Below are 17864 nucleotides of genomic sequence, written 5' to 3'. Positions count from 1 at the left end.
AGGGCAGAGATTGTGAGCCAGTGTTCACTTTGAAACACTTCTCCCTTTACAAGTTTAAAAAGCATATTGGACACAAATGTTGAATAAAGTATTTGATGGAAGGGTCAGAGGGAAACCTTTTTCACCCAGAGTGTAATGGGATTCTGGGACTCATGGAGTGAGAGGGTCATTGAAGAATCAGGAATCTTGAGAACATTCTAATAAAGCACTTGGAAGTGCACATGCAGGGTGTGACTGTACAGCTATAGTGTAAGGGCTGGAAAAGAGAACAGACTGAATTTTAACCCTTACAGCATCGATTCAATGGGTTAAAATGGCCTCCTCCTTTGCCGTATGTTTGTATAATTCCTGAGTCTGTGACCTTTATACGATCAGATACCCAGGGCACTGCAGAATGGACACCGTGTGGGTCTGGAGTCACGTGTGGGCCATGAGTGAACCACATGGGTTTTTCCTGACAATGATTTTTGAACAGTCTTAATTCCAGATTTTTATTGAATTCAAATTACATCATCCGCTGTGGCAGGATTTGAACATTGCCTGGGTCTCTGGATTGGTAATCCACTGATAATATCACTAGGACATCACCTCCCCTCTTCATAGCAGCAGAGGGCCAGTCACATTCAGTAGACTGATGTCAGGTGTGACATTGTTGTGTGCGTCTGTCTAGTTCAACGTCGTTAAGCTCCATCATTTGGTTCCCTTCTTGTGTTTTCAGGAAACTTGTCTTTACTCAGGATCACTCTGGATCAGGCATGAAGAGTTGGGGTGTGGTGATGAGATAGTCAAATCTTCATCTGATCAGCCCTGCATCATCGACCAGTGCCCTGCTCCCCCCCCAAAACTCCTCACCCACCCTCTGTATTTCTACTGAGGAAGGGTCACTGGAATCAAAATGTTAACTCTGCTTTCTCTCCACAGATGCTGCCGGACCTGCTGAGCTTTTCCAGCAATGTCTGTTTTTGTTTCTGATTCCCAGCATACGCAGTAATTTATCTTGTTTGTACTGACATATCATAAGTTTAACAAGAGGAAATTTGGTAGAGCAGACTATTGCACAGCGAGTGACAAATGTGGAGTCCAGGATTAGATCTGATGTTCAGTAAGAATGTATTTCAAAAGGTTTCGATAGCACTGTCCTATTCATGGGTAAGAAAAGACTTTGCCCATGTCTTAGTGGAAACATTTGCCAAGATTAACGATCTTTCATCTCTTTGCTCAGTGCGGAAGCTTCCTGTGAGATCAGTTCGCCACTCTCTGTACTACACACGGCATTTCCAAAATAACTCATTGGCTGTGAAGCAGTCTGTCATGTCCTGAGGATATAAGAAGTGCAATGTGAAGGTGACCGCATTTCCCTTTCAGAAGAGATGGATCCGGCCGGTTTTCTGTTTTCAACTATTACAGTAAACCTTTGATGAGTGACATTCCAAGGAAGCAGCCTTCAAATATAGGGTAAGTCAATCTTCACACAAGCCCAGGAGGCTGAGTCTCCATGTAGTCTGCTATCTCAAACACAGCCCAGACCATCATGAGACCAGGATGAGGCTATTGAGTTGGACTGTCAGCCATGTTGGTGATGAATGGTGGAGTGGGCTCCAAGAGCCGAATGGCCTCCTCCTGTTCCTATCTTCTTTGTTTCTATGAAAGCCAACTTCCTGTCCATGGACTCCACCTACACCTCACATTGCTGTGGAAAAGCTGCCTAAAGCTCTCACTCGGGCAATGAACTCCTCCAATCACTTCCATCAGGCAGGAGACACAGACGCCTCGACACATGTACCAGTTGGTTCAAGACCAGCTTCTTCCCCACTGTTATTAAACTGATGAATGGACCTCTCTAATTTCAAATCGAATGTTGATCTCACGCTGTGCACCTCCTGTGCAGCCGTAACCCTGTATACCTCACTCTGTCTAAACACTCTATCACTTGTATGTCCTTGTTTGCTGTGATCTGCCCCTACTGCTCGCAAAACAAAGCTTTTCACTGTACTCAGGTACACATGGCCACAATAAATTAAGTCAACACAAACAAACATAGTCGACATGATACCCCCATATTACAGATTCAGTCACTTTGTTGTCTCTGTTTCTTGATGGGGGATAGCTGACCTTCCCCTCCTCTTCCTCACTGGACAGGACGTTAGCCTCATTTTCTCCCTGAGCAACAACAGGGAGGTGGCATGGTGGCTCAGTGGTTAGCACTGCTGCCTCACAGCACCAAGGTCCCAGGTTTAATTCCAGCCTCGGGCGACTGACTGTGTGGAGTTTGCACATTCCCCCCGTGTCTGCATGGGTTTGTTCCGGTTTCCTCCCACAATCCAAAAATGTACAGGTCAGGTGAATTAGCCTTGCTAAATTACCCGTAGTGTTAGGTGCATTAGACAGAGGGAAATGGGTCTGGATGGGTTACTCTTCGGAGGATCATTTTGGGCTGAAGGGCCTGTTCTTGAACTGTAGGGAATCTGATCTAATCAACAACACCTTTAGTTTCCTCACTGGACAGGACGTTAGCCTCACATTCTCCCTGAGCACCAACACCTTTAACTTCCTCACAGCTTTCTCTGAACTCATAGGCTTTGTATGTTCCTTCATGAAGGAATTATGAAGATGCATGTCAGGTAGGGTCAGGAATACTCCACTTGGCTCCTTGGGTTGGCTCAGCCATCCAATAAGATCAAGGCTGATGGGATTAATCTACATTCCTGCCTACTCTCCATAGCTTTCCATTCCCTCATCAGTTATTTGACCAGCTCTGCCTTAAACCTATTCAAATGCAGGGAGAGGTTGGGGCACTGCATCTGGATGGGATGCTCTTTGATGGGCCAAACAGCCTCTTTCTCCACTGTAGGGATTCTATTCTAACCCTCTGTAAGAAATAAAATGCTCCTTCATCTCCATTTTAAATGGACGACTCCATATTTTTAAATAGTGACCTTGGCTCCAGCTTCTCCCACAACAGGAACTATTTTCTCCACACACCTATAACTAATGGCAACGAGATCAGCCAGGTGGACCTCAGAGAATCTGAGTTCCCTGATTGGGGCTGTTAATCTGACAGATACAAACAGGAGTGTCAGAGGTTCTGCTCACTCTGAGAGCTGACTCTGAGGGATTGGATCAGTGTCCAGTGCACTCCATATGTAAATAAAGGGAGACTTGGTAACAGGATACCAGCCTTTAGGGAATTACTTCACACCCCATTAAGACCCCAGGATCTTATACATTTCAATCATGTTGCATCCTACTGATCTGAATTCCAGTGGATCCACGCCCAGTTGGTCCAACGTTCCCACAGAAAACAAACCGTTCCATTCCAGTGAGTCGCTGACATGTGAGCATGTTTCATTCTGTTTGGTCAGAGTGAGTATACGACTCTTGGCAGAAGAAGCAGACTTGTTTGAGCCACAGAAATCTTCTTTTTACGAAGGAATTCAACATTATTTTGCTTGTCAGTTGCAAACAAAAATTTGGCTAACCCAGATAAATCAATGTGGAATTTCGGCTAATCATGTGAATGATTAATCATTTTAACTGGTTTTGTGTTTTCTAACCTTCAAATGGGAATAGATGATAACCTTCACACAAGTCCACTTAGAGTCATACAGCACGGAAACAGACACATCCATGCCAATCAGATATCCTAAATTAATCCAGACCCATTTGGCCTATTTCCCTCTAAACTCTTCCTATTCATATAAACATCCAGATCCTTTTAAATGTTGTAATTGTACCAGCCTCCACAACTTCCTCTGGCAGCTCATTCCATACACACACCACCCTCTGCATGAAAAAGTTGCTCTTGGGTCCCTTTTAAACCTTTCTCCCATCACCTTAAACCTATGCCCTCTAGTTTTGGACTCCCTTACCCTGGGGAAAAGACCTTGGCTATTCACCCTATCCATGCCCCTCTTTGTGTTGTCCGAGTTTGACTTGTCAAGAGTTCACCGACCATAAAATCACTTCTTTTCAAGCAAAATCTGTTTGGGAGGTTTTGAATGTTGTGAGGTTCTGCTGGTTAGCCCACTTAGTCAAGGTCGATGGTTCAATTCTCAACTTCCAGACTGAAAGGTGTTCAAATTTGTGCGGAGTCCTGATTGGGACAGTGCTGCCATCTGCTGCCCACCCTGGGAATTATCTCAGTGGTTATATAAGGGGCACTAAGTAACAGACTAATAACAAACAACAGTCAATAATAATTCCTTGGAGGTGGTTAACTGTATCGAGCTGGTAATTTTTAAAAAATCATTCAGGGGATGAATCTATTGTGGGCTGTTCCAGCATTTATTACCCGCCCTTACCCACAGAACATAGGAAGAGGAGTAGGCCATTCAGCCCCTTGAGTCTGTTCCACCATTCAATTAGATCAAGGTTTAGCTGTGGTGTTAATCTCTATCCCTGCCTTTGGTTCATTTTGTCTCATACTTTTGTTTGACAAAAATGTATCTATCTCAGAATTAAAAATAAAAACTGATCTAACATCCACTGCCGTTTCTGGAAGAGAGTTCCAAACCTCTCCGATCTTGTGTGTGTCGAAGTGCTCCCCAACATCTCCTGAACAGTCTGGCCCTGATTCTCAGACTATGCCCTAGGTCTGGAATCCCCAGCCAGTGGAAACAGTTCATCTTTATCTCCCTGCCTTGTCCTGTTTGAAGAAGGTGTTGGTGAGCTGCCTTCTTGAACTTCTTGGCATGGTGGCTCAGTGGTTAGCACTACTGCCTCACAGCACCAGGGGCCCGGGTTCGATTCCAGCCTCGGGCGACTGTCTGTGTGGGGTTTTCACATTCTCCCTGTGTGTACGTGGGTTTCCTCTGGGTGCTCTGGTTTCCTCACACAGTCCAAAGATGTGCAGGTCAGGTGAAATGGCCATGTTAAATTGCCCATAGTGTTAGGTGCATTAGTCCGAGGGAAATGTAGGGGAATGGGTCTGGGTGGGTTACTCTTTGGAGGGTCGGTGTGGACTTGTTGGGCCGAAGGGCCTGTTTCCACACTGTTGGCAATCTAACCTAATCATTTAATCTAATGCAGTCCGTGTGCCTGTAGGTTGCTAGGCAGGGAACTCCTGGATTTTGACCCAGCAATGTTGATATGGCGATATATTTCCATGTCAAGATGGTGAGTGACACAGGAGGGGAATGCGGGAGGTGGTGTTCCCATGTAACTGCTGCCCTTGTCCTTCTAGATGTTCGAGGCAGTTGGTCTTAGATCCACAATTCCAGGAGGGAGGAAATAAAACATGGCAAAGTGCCAGAATTAAACAGTGAGGAACATGACAAACCTGCTATCCAATAGAAAGTCAGACAGTAATTGAGGGGAGTTCTGGGCACAGACAGTGCAGAGGGAATATACCAGATTGGCAGCTGGACTCTGAGATTTAGATTAAAAGATAAACTTCACAAACTTGTGTTACACTGGCTGGGATTAAGGAAAGTTATGGGGTGATTTCACCAACATGAGCTAATCAAGAAGATTTCCACAGCTGAGCAGTTTAGCACCATTGAAATACATTGAAAATAACTCCAGAGTTTAGGAAATGAAGCTGGGCAGATGGGTGAGCTGGCAGTCAGTAACCATTTTGGAGATAGTGATCATAACACAGTGACATTGAGCATTGGACTGGAAAGGACTAGGATAGAGCAGGAGTGACAGCTCCGAACTCATGAAAGGTGATCTTCACAAAGCTGAGAGATGATCAGGTAAAAGTGAACAGGCCACAGCTACTTGAAGCAAAGTCAGGCCAGTGTAAGACTTCGAAAAGCGAGATTCGAGGGGTACAGTGTAGACATGTCCCCACAATGAGCGAGAGTCGCACTAACAAATCCAGAGTACCCTGGGTGATATAACAGAAAAATACAGCTCATGACAATCTGAAAGTAAGTGATACTTTCGGAAGCTTAGAGGAGGACAGAAGGTACAGAGTGAAATGAAAAAGGAAATGAGGACAATAAAGAGAGGAATTTCAGAATAAAAGGTCACTCTCTTCTGACAGAGATGTGGTGATTGTCTCTAATGTTCAAAAACAGAAATTTCAGGAGTGAGGTTGAGGACAAAGTAGAAACAAAGACTGCTGGAGAAACACTGCAGATCCAGCAGCAACTTTAGAGAGAGAAACAGAATTAATGTTTCAAGTCCAGAATGAGACTATGTGCCTTTATTACAAAACTAGCAGCAACTTGGAGCAATATGCAATTCCTAGCATGTTTCTTTTCTCCTGTCACAAGATTCTGATTGACTTTCATATCAATAATTTGCACTGCTCACATATCTCAGCAAAATCTGTGCTGTCAACTGGCTGTATTCCATCAATGAAAGAAACCGAGTGAAGCCACCAGGGGGCAGCAAAAGACCATGTTTCATTTGCTTTATTATGCAGTGTTGAAGATTTCAATAATTAGTGAACTAAAAGCTATCATTATTATTTAGAATTATACATGAAAACCAGAAGAGAAGATTACTTCAAACAATTTGGAGGCTGAAGCAGCCTAGCACATGTGGTTTGCTATTCCCTGCCTTGTCTGCCTGTTCCTAGGCTGCTCTCAAGGTGTCAGGATCCACATGCAGACCTTGTGAAAAACAATATCATTGTGAATCTTGTTTTTACATTTGAGCTGCTGAAATTGTCTGGAATTGAGATTCAATTAACCATGAAACTCCACTTTAATCAGTTACAGTAAAATGCTCAGGGCTGCGATTCCAAACTCTGCTGAAAACGAGAGAAACAGCAACAATATTGGAATCCGGCAGAATGTCTTTGTTTTAAAAAAAAACACAAAACATAACACTACAGATTCAGACCTTCCTCCTGCTCTCTCCCCAAACCCAAACACAAGATATGGAATCAAATCTTGGATCGTGCAGCTGCCAATCGCCTGGCCGGCGTTAATGCCAAAAACGCCAGCTAATCCTACCGATAAGGGTCTGCTTTTAATTCATTCACAGGCTGTGGACTGGCTCAGTAATTAGTGCCCAACCCTAATTAAGAGTCAACCACATTGCTGTGGGTCTGAAGACACATATAGAATCCCTGCACTGTGGAAGCAGTTCATTCAGCCCATTCAAAGCACACCTACCCATTAAAGAACATCCCACCCAGACCACACAATCCCTGTAACCCTGCAAATCCCCAGACACTACAGGTAATTTCTAATGGCCAGGCCACCCTAACCTGCACATCCTTGGACTGTGGGAGGAAACTAGAGCACCCGGAGGAAACCCACACGCACACACAGAGAACGTGCAAACTGCACACAGACAGACAGTGGAATCGAACCCAGGTCCCCAGCCCTGTGAGGCAGCAGTGCTAACCACTGAGCCACCATATCGATCCCACATTGACCAAACTAGACAAGAACAACACATTTCTTTCCCTAAAAAACATCAGGTTAATCAAATGTGTTTTTTCCCCTGACAAACAAGAATGGTTTCACAGTCATCATTAGACTTTGAATTCCAGATTTATTATTGAACTCAAATTGCACCAACTGTCATGCTGGGATTAAACGACCCAGTGCTGCTGTCTCTGGGTGAATGGTCTGTCAGCAGGTAACAGCCTCATTGACAAACCCATCTCCGTCAGTAACAGAAAATGGTGTTACCGTCAGCCCATTGGCTTGGGCCTTGACAGTATGAACAATGCACAGGCCTGAGGTTCCAGTCACCCTCAGCAACTCACTGCGTCTCTGATTGTACTTACGAGCTGTTGATAATGTGGAATTTTTCCCCTTTCTTGAAGGTGAGGTCATCCTCTGTCCTGGCATCATAATCGTACAGTGCAATAAACAGGGTCACACCACCTGTCATAACCCAAACACAAAATACAATGTAGAGACACAAAATGGCAGAGGACAAACAATTGCTCCAGTTTTCATAACACATTCCCCCCTTCTACATTCTCTCTCATGCCGCACATGCACAAAGTATTTCCTTCATCAATGAATTGACATTCAACAATGGGGAGCTCTTTCCCAGAGTCAATCATTAGTGCTGGGGGATCTTGATCACAACAACATAGGAGTAGAAGTTGGTCATTCAGCCCATCAAGGTAGCTCTGTCATTCTAGATCATGGCTGGTGAGCTCCTCAGTGCCATGTTGCTACACCACCCTCATGTTGTTAGTATCCCGACACCTACAGACTTCTGAGGGAGAGAGGTCACCATTGTGAGTGAAAAAGTCCTCCTCATCTTCCTCGTGAAACGTCTGCCCTTTACCCTGAGACTGTCCCTCACTCTAGACCCCAATGTTAGGGAGAATCTTCCTTTCTAAACCACCCTGTCACACTCTGCAAGAAGATTGGAAATTTCAATGGGATCATCCTTCATTCTTTTACACTAGAATGAATACACATCCTTGATCCATCCCCAAGACAATCTCAGTAAACCAATCCCACTGAGTATGGTGACTCTCTGTGGGGTAAAATTCTCACACATCCCTCCACTAAACAGATTTGACGTTCTTGTTGTTCAGAGTTGAAAATGTGTTGCTGGAAAGGTGCAGCAGGTCAGTCAGCATCCAAGGAGCAGGAGAATCGACGTTTCGGGCATGAGCCCTTCTCCTTGTTGTTCACTCAGGTTTTGATCACCCCCTGCACTGAGGTCTCTGTGTTCCCCGAATTCCATCACCTCGTGACTATCTCCCAATTCCATCGTTAACTGCTATGCCATTAGTCACCTGAATCCTGAGCTCCGGACTTGCTTTCTTAAACCTCATTACCTCTTTTCCTTCTGATTAGTTGCTCATTATGGTCAAGTACTTGGTTTTCAGAACATCACTTTGAAGCATGTTGGATTGTTTACCAAGTGAACAACATCCTACAGATACGTTAATGTTGGCAGCACCAGATAGCCCTCAGCTCTCTGGGGTGGGGAGGGGGGGGGGAGTTCTCCACGTGAACAGTGGGTGGCTGTTGAATCAGGTGCACCACTAACAGAAGTTGGTAAAACAATTCAGACATATTGAAAATCCTTCGATGATTCACACCACTGAAGTCAAGATATAGATCAGACATAGATTCTCACCAACAGAATTTGAGGAAATCTAAAGCTGAAGATATAATAGGAGTAGACAGGTTACAGAGAAAAGACAGAGAGAAAGAGAGAGAGAGAGAGAGAGACACGCACACACGGAGAGAGAGAGAAAGGGAGAGAAAGAGACAGAGAGGAAGAGAGACATACAGCGAGAGAGAGAGAGAGAGAGAGACTCATACACAGAGAGGGACAGATACACAGAGAGACAGACAGAGAGAGTGACACAACTCCACCAATCTTTGTATCATCTGCAAATTTACCAACCCGCCCATTTACATTTCGATCCAAGTTATTTATATATAACACAAACACTGAGGTCCCAGTACGAATCTCTGTGGAACACCACTAGCGATTGACCTTCAGCCTGGAAAACACCCTTCCACCACCACCCTCTGCCTTTTATAGGCTAGCCAATTCTGAATCCATGCAACCAAGTCATCATGGATCTTCTGCATGAGCCTACTATAAGGGTCCTTGTCGAAAGTCTTACTAAAATTCATGTAGACAACATCTACCCTCATCGTTTATCTTCATCACATCCTCAAAAAATTCAATCAAGTTGGTAAGACATGACCTGCCCTGCGCAAGGCCATGCTGACTGTCCCTAATTAGGTCATGTTTTTCCAAATATGCGTATATCCTATCCCTAAGCATTCTCTCCAATAGCTTCCCAAATACTCATGTGACTCTCACCTGCCTATAGTTTCCTGGATTATCCCTATTTCCCGTCTTGAACAGAGGAACAACACTAGCTCCTTGCCAGTCCTCTGGGATCTCTCCAGGGGCTAATGAGGATACAGTGATCTTGGTCAAGGCCCCAGCAATCTCCTCTCTTGCCTCTCTCTCTCATAACCTGGAGTAGATACCATCAGGGCCTGGGGCCTTATCCAACTTAATGCTTTTCAAGGGATCCAACGCCACTTCTTTCTTGATCTCAAAATGCCCCAGCATATTAGCATGCTCCACACAAATCTCATTATCCTCTATATCCTTCTTCTGGATGAATACTAATACAAAGTACTCATTTAGGATCTCACCCACACCCTCTGTCTCTGAGTACAAGTTGCCTCCTTCATCCTGTCTGAGATATTCGCTTGTCGTTTTGTTTAAATCTGGGTTGGTTGTGAAAACGAGGGGATTTTTGTCATCACCATCAGTTGAAGAATGATGGATATGACAGCGGCAGCAACAATTTATCAGCTTGGTTCCTGGAAAGGCAGAACTGACATAGGAAAGGCAAGTGATACTGTCAACGGGGGTGTCGAAGAACGACAGGAGATTGAATTGAGGTAAATAAGATGCTGAAGGACATTGCCAAAGTAGACATAGAGAGGATGCTTCCCTCATGTGGGACAATCTAGAACGAGAGGCTGTAGCTTTAGACTCAGAGGAATCACTTCACTCAGAGATGAGGAGGAATCACTTCACTCAAAGATGAGGAGGAATCACTTCACTCAAAGAGTCATGAATGTGTGGAGTTCACTCCCTCAGAGTGTGGTGGATGCTGGGACAGTGAATACATTTTAGGAGGAGCCATGCAGATTTTTAATGAGTAATGGGTTGAAGGGTTTTGGAGAGTGGGCAGGACAGTGGAGTTGAGGCCAAAATGAAACACAATAAGCTTCTTCATCCAGAGATCGGGGGCCTGTGGAGTTCTCTGTCACAGAAAGCAGTCTAGGTTGAAACTTGGAGTGTTTTAAGAAGGGGTTGGTTATAATTCTGAGGAGAACTAAAGGTAAAGGGATCAAAGAGTTTGGGGAGAAAGCAGGAACACGGGATGGAGTTAGACGATCAACCATGATCCATATTAAATGGCAAGAGAAAGTGCGGACTTCAGATGCTGGAGATCAGAGTCGAGAGTGTGGTGCTGGAAAAGCACAGCAGGTCAAGCAGCATCTGAGGAGCATAAGATGAAGGGCTGATACCCGAAACATCAATTCTCCTGCTGCTCGGATGGTGCCTGACCTGCTGTGCTTTTCCAGCACCACTCTCTCGACTCATATTAAATGGCAGATGATCAGCCATAATCCATATTAAATGGCAGATGCAGGTAGAAGGTCAGAACGAGCTGCTGCTATGTCTCTCCAGTTGCTTGGGGGCTGATGGAGCTGCTGGGTGACCCTCAGAGACCTGTTGTTTTCACCATCTGGTTTTATATTGATGGTGGGACAGGTCAGCAGTCACCCATACAATGACAATCTTGGTGCTTGTGCCCAGACTCTCCGAGTACAGGCAGAACAGCAGACAAAACCTAAACTGATTGGGAAAATGTCACTAAAACAGGAAGTGAGGTTCACAAGCACTAATCGTGTCCTCGGAGCAAGATATTTCGAGTACGGGGAAGTGTCTCTGAAAAGATTCACACCCAAAATGCACAAGTTGGTTCTTCCTGTTGGACTGCAGCTTTTCACACATTCGTACTGCTCTGATCTTCGGCTAAAGAATGATTAATAAAGTTTCAGAAAATCGAGATTTGGCAAATGGCTTTGGTTTGTGTGAGGTTTCTGGGTAAATGTCATGATGTTGTCACAATGCACCATTTTTAAAAAACAAATGGGTGGTTTTATTGTTATTTTGTTTTGGTAACTTCCCTTGACTTCAAGATATCCCCACATTCTGGAATACTCTGGACAACGCTGGTCAGTGTCCTTACTGAGGGATGTTCATGCATTGCTCAGAGAAGGTTTATTGGACTAATTTCTGGATTGAGTGGGAAGGCTGGACAGGCAAGGGCTGCATCCTCAGGGGTTTAGAACAGTCAGAGTTGACAACTTTTTAAAACTCATTTGTGGGACATGGTGTCATTGGTGGGCCAGCATTTATTGCCCGTCCCTAGTTGCCCCTTGAGAAGGTGGTGGTAAGCTGACTTTTCAAACTGCTGTAAGCTATATGCTGTCGGTTAGACCCACAATGACCTTAGAGAGGGAATCCCGGGATTCTGATCCAGTGACAGTGAAGGAATGGCAATGTATTTCCAAGTCAGAATGGTGAGGATGGTGATTGCCTTGGAGGGGAACTCACGGGGAGGTGCTGTTCCCATGGAAACAAGGAAGATCCTGAGGGGGCTTGGCTTGACTGAGTGAGAGTGGGCAGAATGTTTACTCGTGTGGGAGAGTCTAGAACCAGAGTCATGGTTTAAAAATAACTGAGAGCCCATTTCAAATTGAAAGGAGGAAACATTCTCTCTCTCAAGAGGGTTGCAATTTCCTTCTCAAATCTTTCAGAATTTTTAAGTCAGAGGTAGGGTAGATTCTTGATTACCAAGAAAACAAAAGTTTATTGGGAGATGCAGGAGGGTAGAGGTGAGCTTAAAGTCAGCCAAAGTCTTATTGAATCGCAGGCTTAAAGGACTGGGTGGCCTACTGTAACTCTTTGTTTTTTGTAATTTAGATTCACTAGGCAACACAGCAACTCCACTGAGCTTGCTATTTATGACGTTAAATACTCTCCATTATCTGAATTTGTCAGTCATAGAATCATACAGCACGGAAACAGACAACTTCTTCATGCCGACCAGATATCTTAAATTGACTTCGTCCCATTTTCCAGCACTTGGCCCATATCCCTCTAAACCCTTCCTATTCATGTCCCCATCCAGATGCCTTTTAAATGCTGTAGTTGTACCAGCCTCCACCACTTCCTCTGGCAGCTCATTCCATACACACACCACCCTCTGTGTGAAAAAGTTGCCCCTCAGATCTCTTTTAAATGTTTCTCCTCTCACCCTAAACCTATGCCCTCTAGTTCACCCCAGAGAAAAGACTTGGACTATTTATCCTATCCATGCCCCTCATGATTTTGTAAACTTCTATAAGGTCACCCCTCAGCCTCCGACACTCCAGGGAAAACAGCCCCAGCCTGTTCAGCCTCTCCCTGTAGCTCAAATACTCTAACCCTGGCAACAACCTTTGCTTCTGTGCTTTTTCTAACCCTGAAAAGTTGCAAGGCTTCTCTTGAATTGATAAATGTCGAAACAGCGTTTGAAACCACTGGGCTTTGGGGCAAGATGGAAATATAAACAAGTGCATTGCTTTAGATTGTGCTCTTCCCAGTCATTCAGTAACTGCAATAATTATAGTTCTGGGGGCTTTCTATTTAAATGTAGTTTAAAACGCTATCTCTGCAGATTTTAAACTGAGGGACATTAATTTTGTTGTAAACTGTCGGTATTTGGACCATTCCACATTTACTCAACAGCCAGGATTTGAAACCTTGCAAATCTGTTTCGACAGGATAAAGCTGAGTAACTGAACAAACAGGAGCGAACCCTCTTACCAACCCCCCCACCCCCCACCCCCACCCCCCCCCCCCCCACCCCCAACTCCCATTTATCAAATAAACAAAACGTGATGGAAAAGACAGAACAGAAGCCAACCCATCACTGTCCCAATTCTGTTGGGAAGATCAGATCACCCCCACTTCACCATTCCACTGTGAACAACTTTGCAACTTTGTAGAGCGTGAATCTTTAAACTGAGTGAGATGGGCTGGAGCATGGAATGGAGAGGGAGCTGGAATCCTGCTTTAGGCTCTGGGCTTTTAGCTCCTTCCTGTCTCCGGACAGTTTCCTTTCATTCAGGAGCTCAGGCTTGTTTCGCTCAGAGACACCCCTCAAGAATGTGCCCAAACTGCTGCATGGAGTAAACCACTTGATTATTTCCCTTTACACAGAGACAGTACATTCTGCAATAATTTCTTTGTTTTTCTAAACAAAACAAGTCAACTCTTCCACTGTTGAAACTCAGAATGCTGAGTGCAAGTGGGGGTAACAGCCTAACTACAAAACAGCAACTGGTCCACTGAAACGAAATTGAAACACAGAGGGAGGAGACAGGGATGTTCATTCAATCATTCGGGAGATGTGGGGTTGGTATTTATTGCCTATCCCTGAAGAAGGAGCTGGAGAACTTCCTACCCGACACCCAAGTTCTGGGGCATATCAATCCACAACAAAATAAATCCTGATTCGAGAACAGAGCTATGAAAAACATGGCCAACCAGACGAGTTCTAAGATTAAAAGCTGCATACAGCTGGATGAGGAAGGGAATCTCAGCAATGGGAATCATGGTGGAGTCTGGAATGAGGCAGTTTATAACTAAGAGTTCCCCCAGGAACAGCAGAGGTGAGGGAAATCTGTTTCTCTGAGGGTCTTCAGCTGGTGAAATTCTCTTGCCCTTTGAGCAGTCGGACTGGGGTTAATAGGGAAGTGATGACCCAGTGATATTATTGCAAAGCTATTAATTCATAGAATCAGCTAATGTCTCAGTGACCTGGGTTCAAATCCTGCCATGATGGAATTTGAATTCAGTAAAAAAATCAGGAATTAAGAGTCTAATGATGACCATGAATCCATTGTCAGTTGTCAGGAAATGTCCTCACCTGGTCTGGTCAACATGTGACTCCAGACCCACAACAATCTGGTTGATTCTTAACATCAGGTACATTTATCTGGAAATGTAACTGATGTTCAGAATCAACCGCATTGGTCAGAAAAAACTGAAAACATGGGGGGAGCAGGGATAGAGCTGGGATGGAGCTGGGATGGAGCGGGGATAGAGCTGGGATAGAGCTGGGATGGAGCGGGGATAGAGCTGGGATAGAGCGGGGATAGAGCTGGGATGGAGCAGGGATAGAGCTGGGATGGAGCGGGGATAGAGCTGGGATGGAGCAGGGATAGAGCTGGGATAGAGCTGGGATGGAGCAGGGATAGAGCTGGGATGGAGCTGGGATAGAGCTGGGATGGAGCAGGGATAGAGCTGGGATGGATCTGGGATGGAGTGGGATGGAGCTGGGATAGAGCTGGGATGGATCTGGGATGGAGTGGGATGGAGCTGGGATAGAGCTGGGATGGAGCTGGGATGGAACAGAGATGGAATAGGGATGGAGCTGGGATTGAGCTGGGATAGAGCGAGGATGGAACTGGGATGGAGCTGGGATGGAGCTGGGATAGGGCTGGGATGGATCTGGGATGGAGCTGGGATAGAGCTGGGATGGAGCTGGGATGGAACTGTGATGGAACAGGGATGGAGCTGGGATTGAGCTGGGATAGAGCGAGGATGGAGCTGGGATGGAGCTGGGATGGAGCTGGGATAGGGCTGGGATGGATCTGGGATGGAGTGGGATGGAGCTCAGATGGAACATGGATGGAGCTGGGATGGAGCTAGGATTGAGCTGGGATGGAGCTGGAATGGAACTGGTATGGAGCTGGGATGGAGTTGGAATAGAGCTGGGATGGAGCTGAGATTGAACGGGGATGGAGCTGGGATGAAGCTGGGATGGAACTGGGAAGGAGCTGGGATGGAGCTGGGTTACCTATGTACACCTATAGAAGCTGCAGTTGATGTCAGGAAGTTGGGCCTGGCAATGAGTGAAAGGGAGGGAGGTACAGGATCGCTCCTCCATTGTTGACAATGTGGCTCAGGGTGAGATATCGCTGCTGAAGGCACTCTGTTCAGGGTTGGATGGGGAAGGGAGTAAAGTCGAAAGTGAGAAAAATTCCAGGTAAATGCAGTTGGAACAAGGTGATATCATCAATAACGGACAGAGGGTCAGAAAGAGGAAGAGAGGACACCCAAGTTAGAGTTGATTCAATTCCTTTGAACCAGCACAATGTGAAAAATATGTTCAAAGATGTGAGAAGGGAGAAATGTTGCAATTGGAGTGGTAGATCTTCAAGGTCAGAGGGATAAAGAATATGTTTTCCGAAGGGGAGTGGGAATTAAGAATGCAGGGAAACCAGGCAGCATTTCTGCTGTGTGTCCATTCATCCCAGACTCTCCTGGCAGGGTCTGACAAAGGCTGTACTGCAGTCAATCCCACAGCTTCCAACTCCACATTACTCCATCAGGGTTGAGGCACATTTGGTCTGGTAAATGTTCCTTGCTTGAAGGAAGTGTACTTACCACCCGAGAAATATAAACATAATCCAAGCTGCCAATTTTAAATGCCAACTCAAGAGAAAGATCACCTGCTACTTGGAAAAGCATGGCCTAATTAGGAACAGTTCACATGGCCTTGTGTAGGACAGGTCATGTCTTACCAACTTGATTGACCTTTTCAAGGAGGTGGCGAAGGGGATCGATGAGGGTAGAGTAGTGGATGTTGATTGCATGGATTTTAGTAAGGCTTTCAACAAAGTCCCTCATGGTAGGCTCATCCAGAAGATCCATGGGATCCACAGTGATTTGGCTGCATGGATTAGAATTGGCTTGCCCATGGAAGGCAGAGGGTGGTGGTGGAGGGGTGTAATTCAGGCTGGGGGTCTGTGACTACTAGTGTTCCACAGGGACCTGTACTGGGACCTCTACATTTGTGGTGTACATAAATGACTTGGATGGAAATGTAGCTGGGTGGGTTAGTAAGTTTGCAGATGATACGAAGATCAGGGGAGCTGTGGACAGTGTAGAAGGTTGTCAAAGGATGTAATGGGATATAGATTAGTTGTAGATATGGGCAGAGAAATGTCAGATGGAGTTTAATCCAGGTGAGTGTGAGGTGCTGCACTGTGGGAGATCAAATGTTCAGGAAAAGTATACAGTGAATGACAGGTCCCTGAACAACATTGAGGGACAGAGGGATCGTGGGGTCCGAGTCCATAGCTCCCTGAAAGTGGTAACACAATAGATAGGGTGGTAAAGAAGGCATATGGCATGCTTGCCTTTATAAAAAATAAAACATAGAATATTACAGCGCAGTACAGGTCCTTTGGCCCTTGATGTTGTGCCAACCTGCAAAACCAGTTTGAAGCCCATCTAACCCACACTATTCCATTATCACCCATATGTTCATCCAGAGACCATTTAATTGCCCTTAAAGTTGGTGAGTCTACTATTGTTGCAGGCAGAGAGTTCCATACTCTTACTACTCTCTGAGTAAACAAACTACCTCTGACATCTGTCCTATATCCATCACTCCTCAATTTAAAGCTACATCCTCTCATGCTAGTCATCACCATCCGAGGAAAAAGGCTCTCCCTGTCCACCCTATCTAACCCTCTGACTATCATATATGACTCTATTAAGTCACCTCTCAACCTTCTTCTCTCTAACGAAAACAGCCTCAAGTTCCTCAACCTTTCCTCCTAAGACCTTTCCTCCATACTAGGCAACATCCTAGTAAATCTCCTCTGAACCCTTTCCAGCGCTTCCATTTCCTTCCTATAACGTGGTGACCAGAACTGTACACAATACTCCAAGTGTGGCCACACCAGAGTTTGTACAGCTGCAGCATGACCTCATGGTTCTGAAACTCAATCCCTCTTCCAGTAAAAGCTAACACACTGTATGCCTTCTTAAGAACCTTGTCAACCTGGGTGGCAACTTTCAGGGATCTATGTACATGGACACAGAGATCTCTCTGCTCATCTACACTACCAAGAATCTTACCATTGGTCCAGTACTCTGCATTCCTGTTATTCCTTCCAAAGTGAATTACCTCACACTTTTCTGCATTAACCTCCATTTGCCACCTCTCAGCTCAGCTCTGCAGCTTGTCTATGCCCCTCTGAAACCTGCCACACCCTTCTGCACTGTCTACACTGACCTTACTGTCATCCACAAATTTACTAATGCATCCTTCTACGCCCTCATCCAGGTCATTTATAAAGATGACAAACAGCAGTGGCCCCAAAATTGATCCTTGTGGTATACCAGTAGTAACTGAACTCCAGGATAAACATCTCCCATCAACCATCACCCTCTGTCTTTTTATAACTAGCCAATTTCTGATCCAAATCACTAAATCACCCTCAATCCTATGCCCTCTGTATTTTCTGCAATAGCCTACTGTTGGGAACCTTATCAAATGCTTTACTGAAATCCATTTATACCACATCAACTGC

At 45.2% G+C, this 17864-nt stretch overlaps 1 protein-coding gene across 11 annotated transcripts in view; it reads right to left on the bottom strand.

Annotated features, from left to right (window-relative positions):
* Positions 1 to 17864, bottom strand: part of LOC140453373 (proto-oncogene tyrosine-protein kinase Yrk-like) — a 304349-nt gene that overhangs the window by 49053 nt on the left and 237432 nt on the right. For all 11 annotated transcript variants that reach the window (XM_072547949.1, XM_072547951.1, XM_072547955.1 and 8 more), the window contains one exon: positions 7694 to 7793. In XM_072547949.1, coding sequence (XP_072404050.1) covers positions 7694 to 7793 — 100 coding nt within the window. The remainder of the gene's footprint in view (positions 1 to 7693; positions 7794 to 17864) is intronic.

This window comes from Chiloscyllium punctatum, chromosome 27, assembly GCF_047496795.1.
Source record: "Chiloscyllium punctatum isolate Juve2018m chromosome 27, sChiPun1.3, whole genome shotgun sequence".
In the NCBI taxonomy this organism is placed as follows: domain Eukaryota; kingdom Metazoa; phylum Chordata; class Chondrichthyes; order Orectolobiformes; family Hemiscylliidae; genus Chiloscyllium; species Chiloscyllium punctatum.
This window is presented reverse-complemented; position numbering and strand designations above follow the sequence as displayed.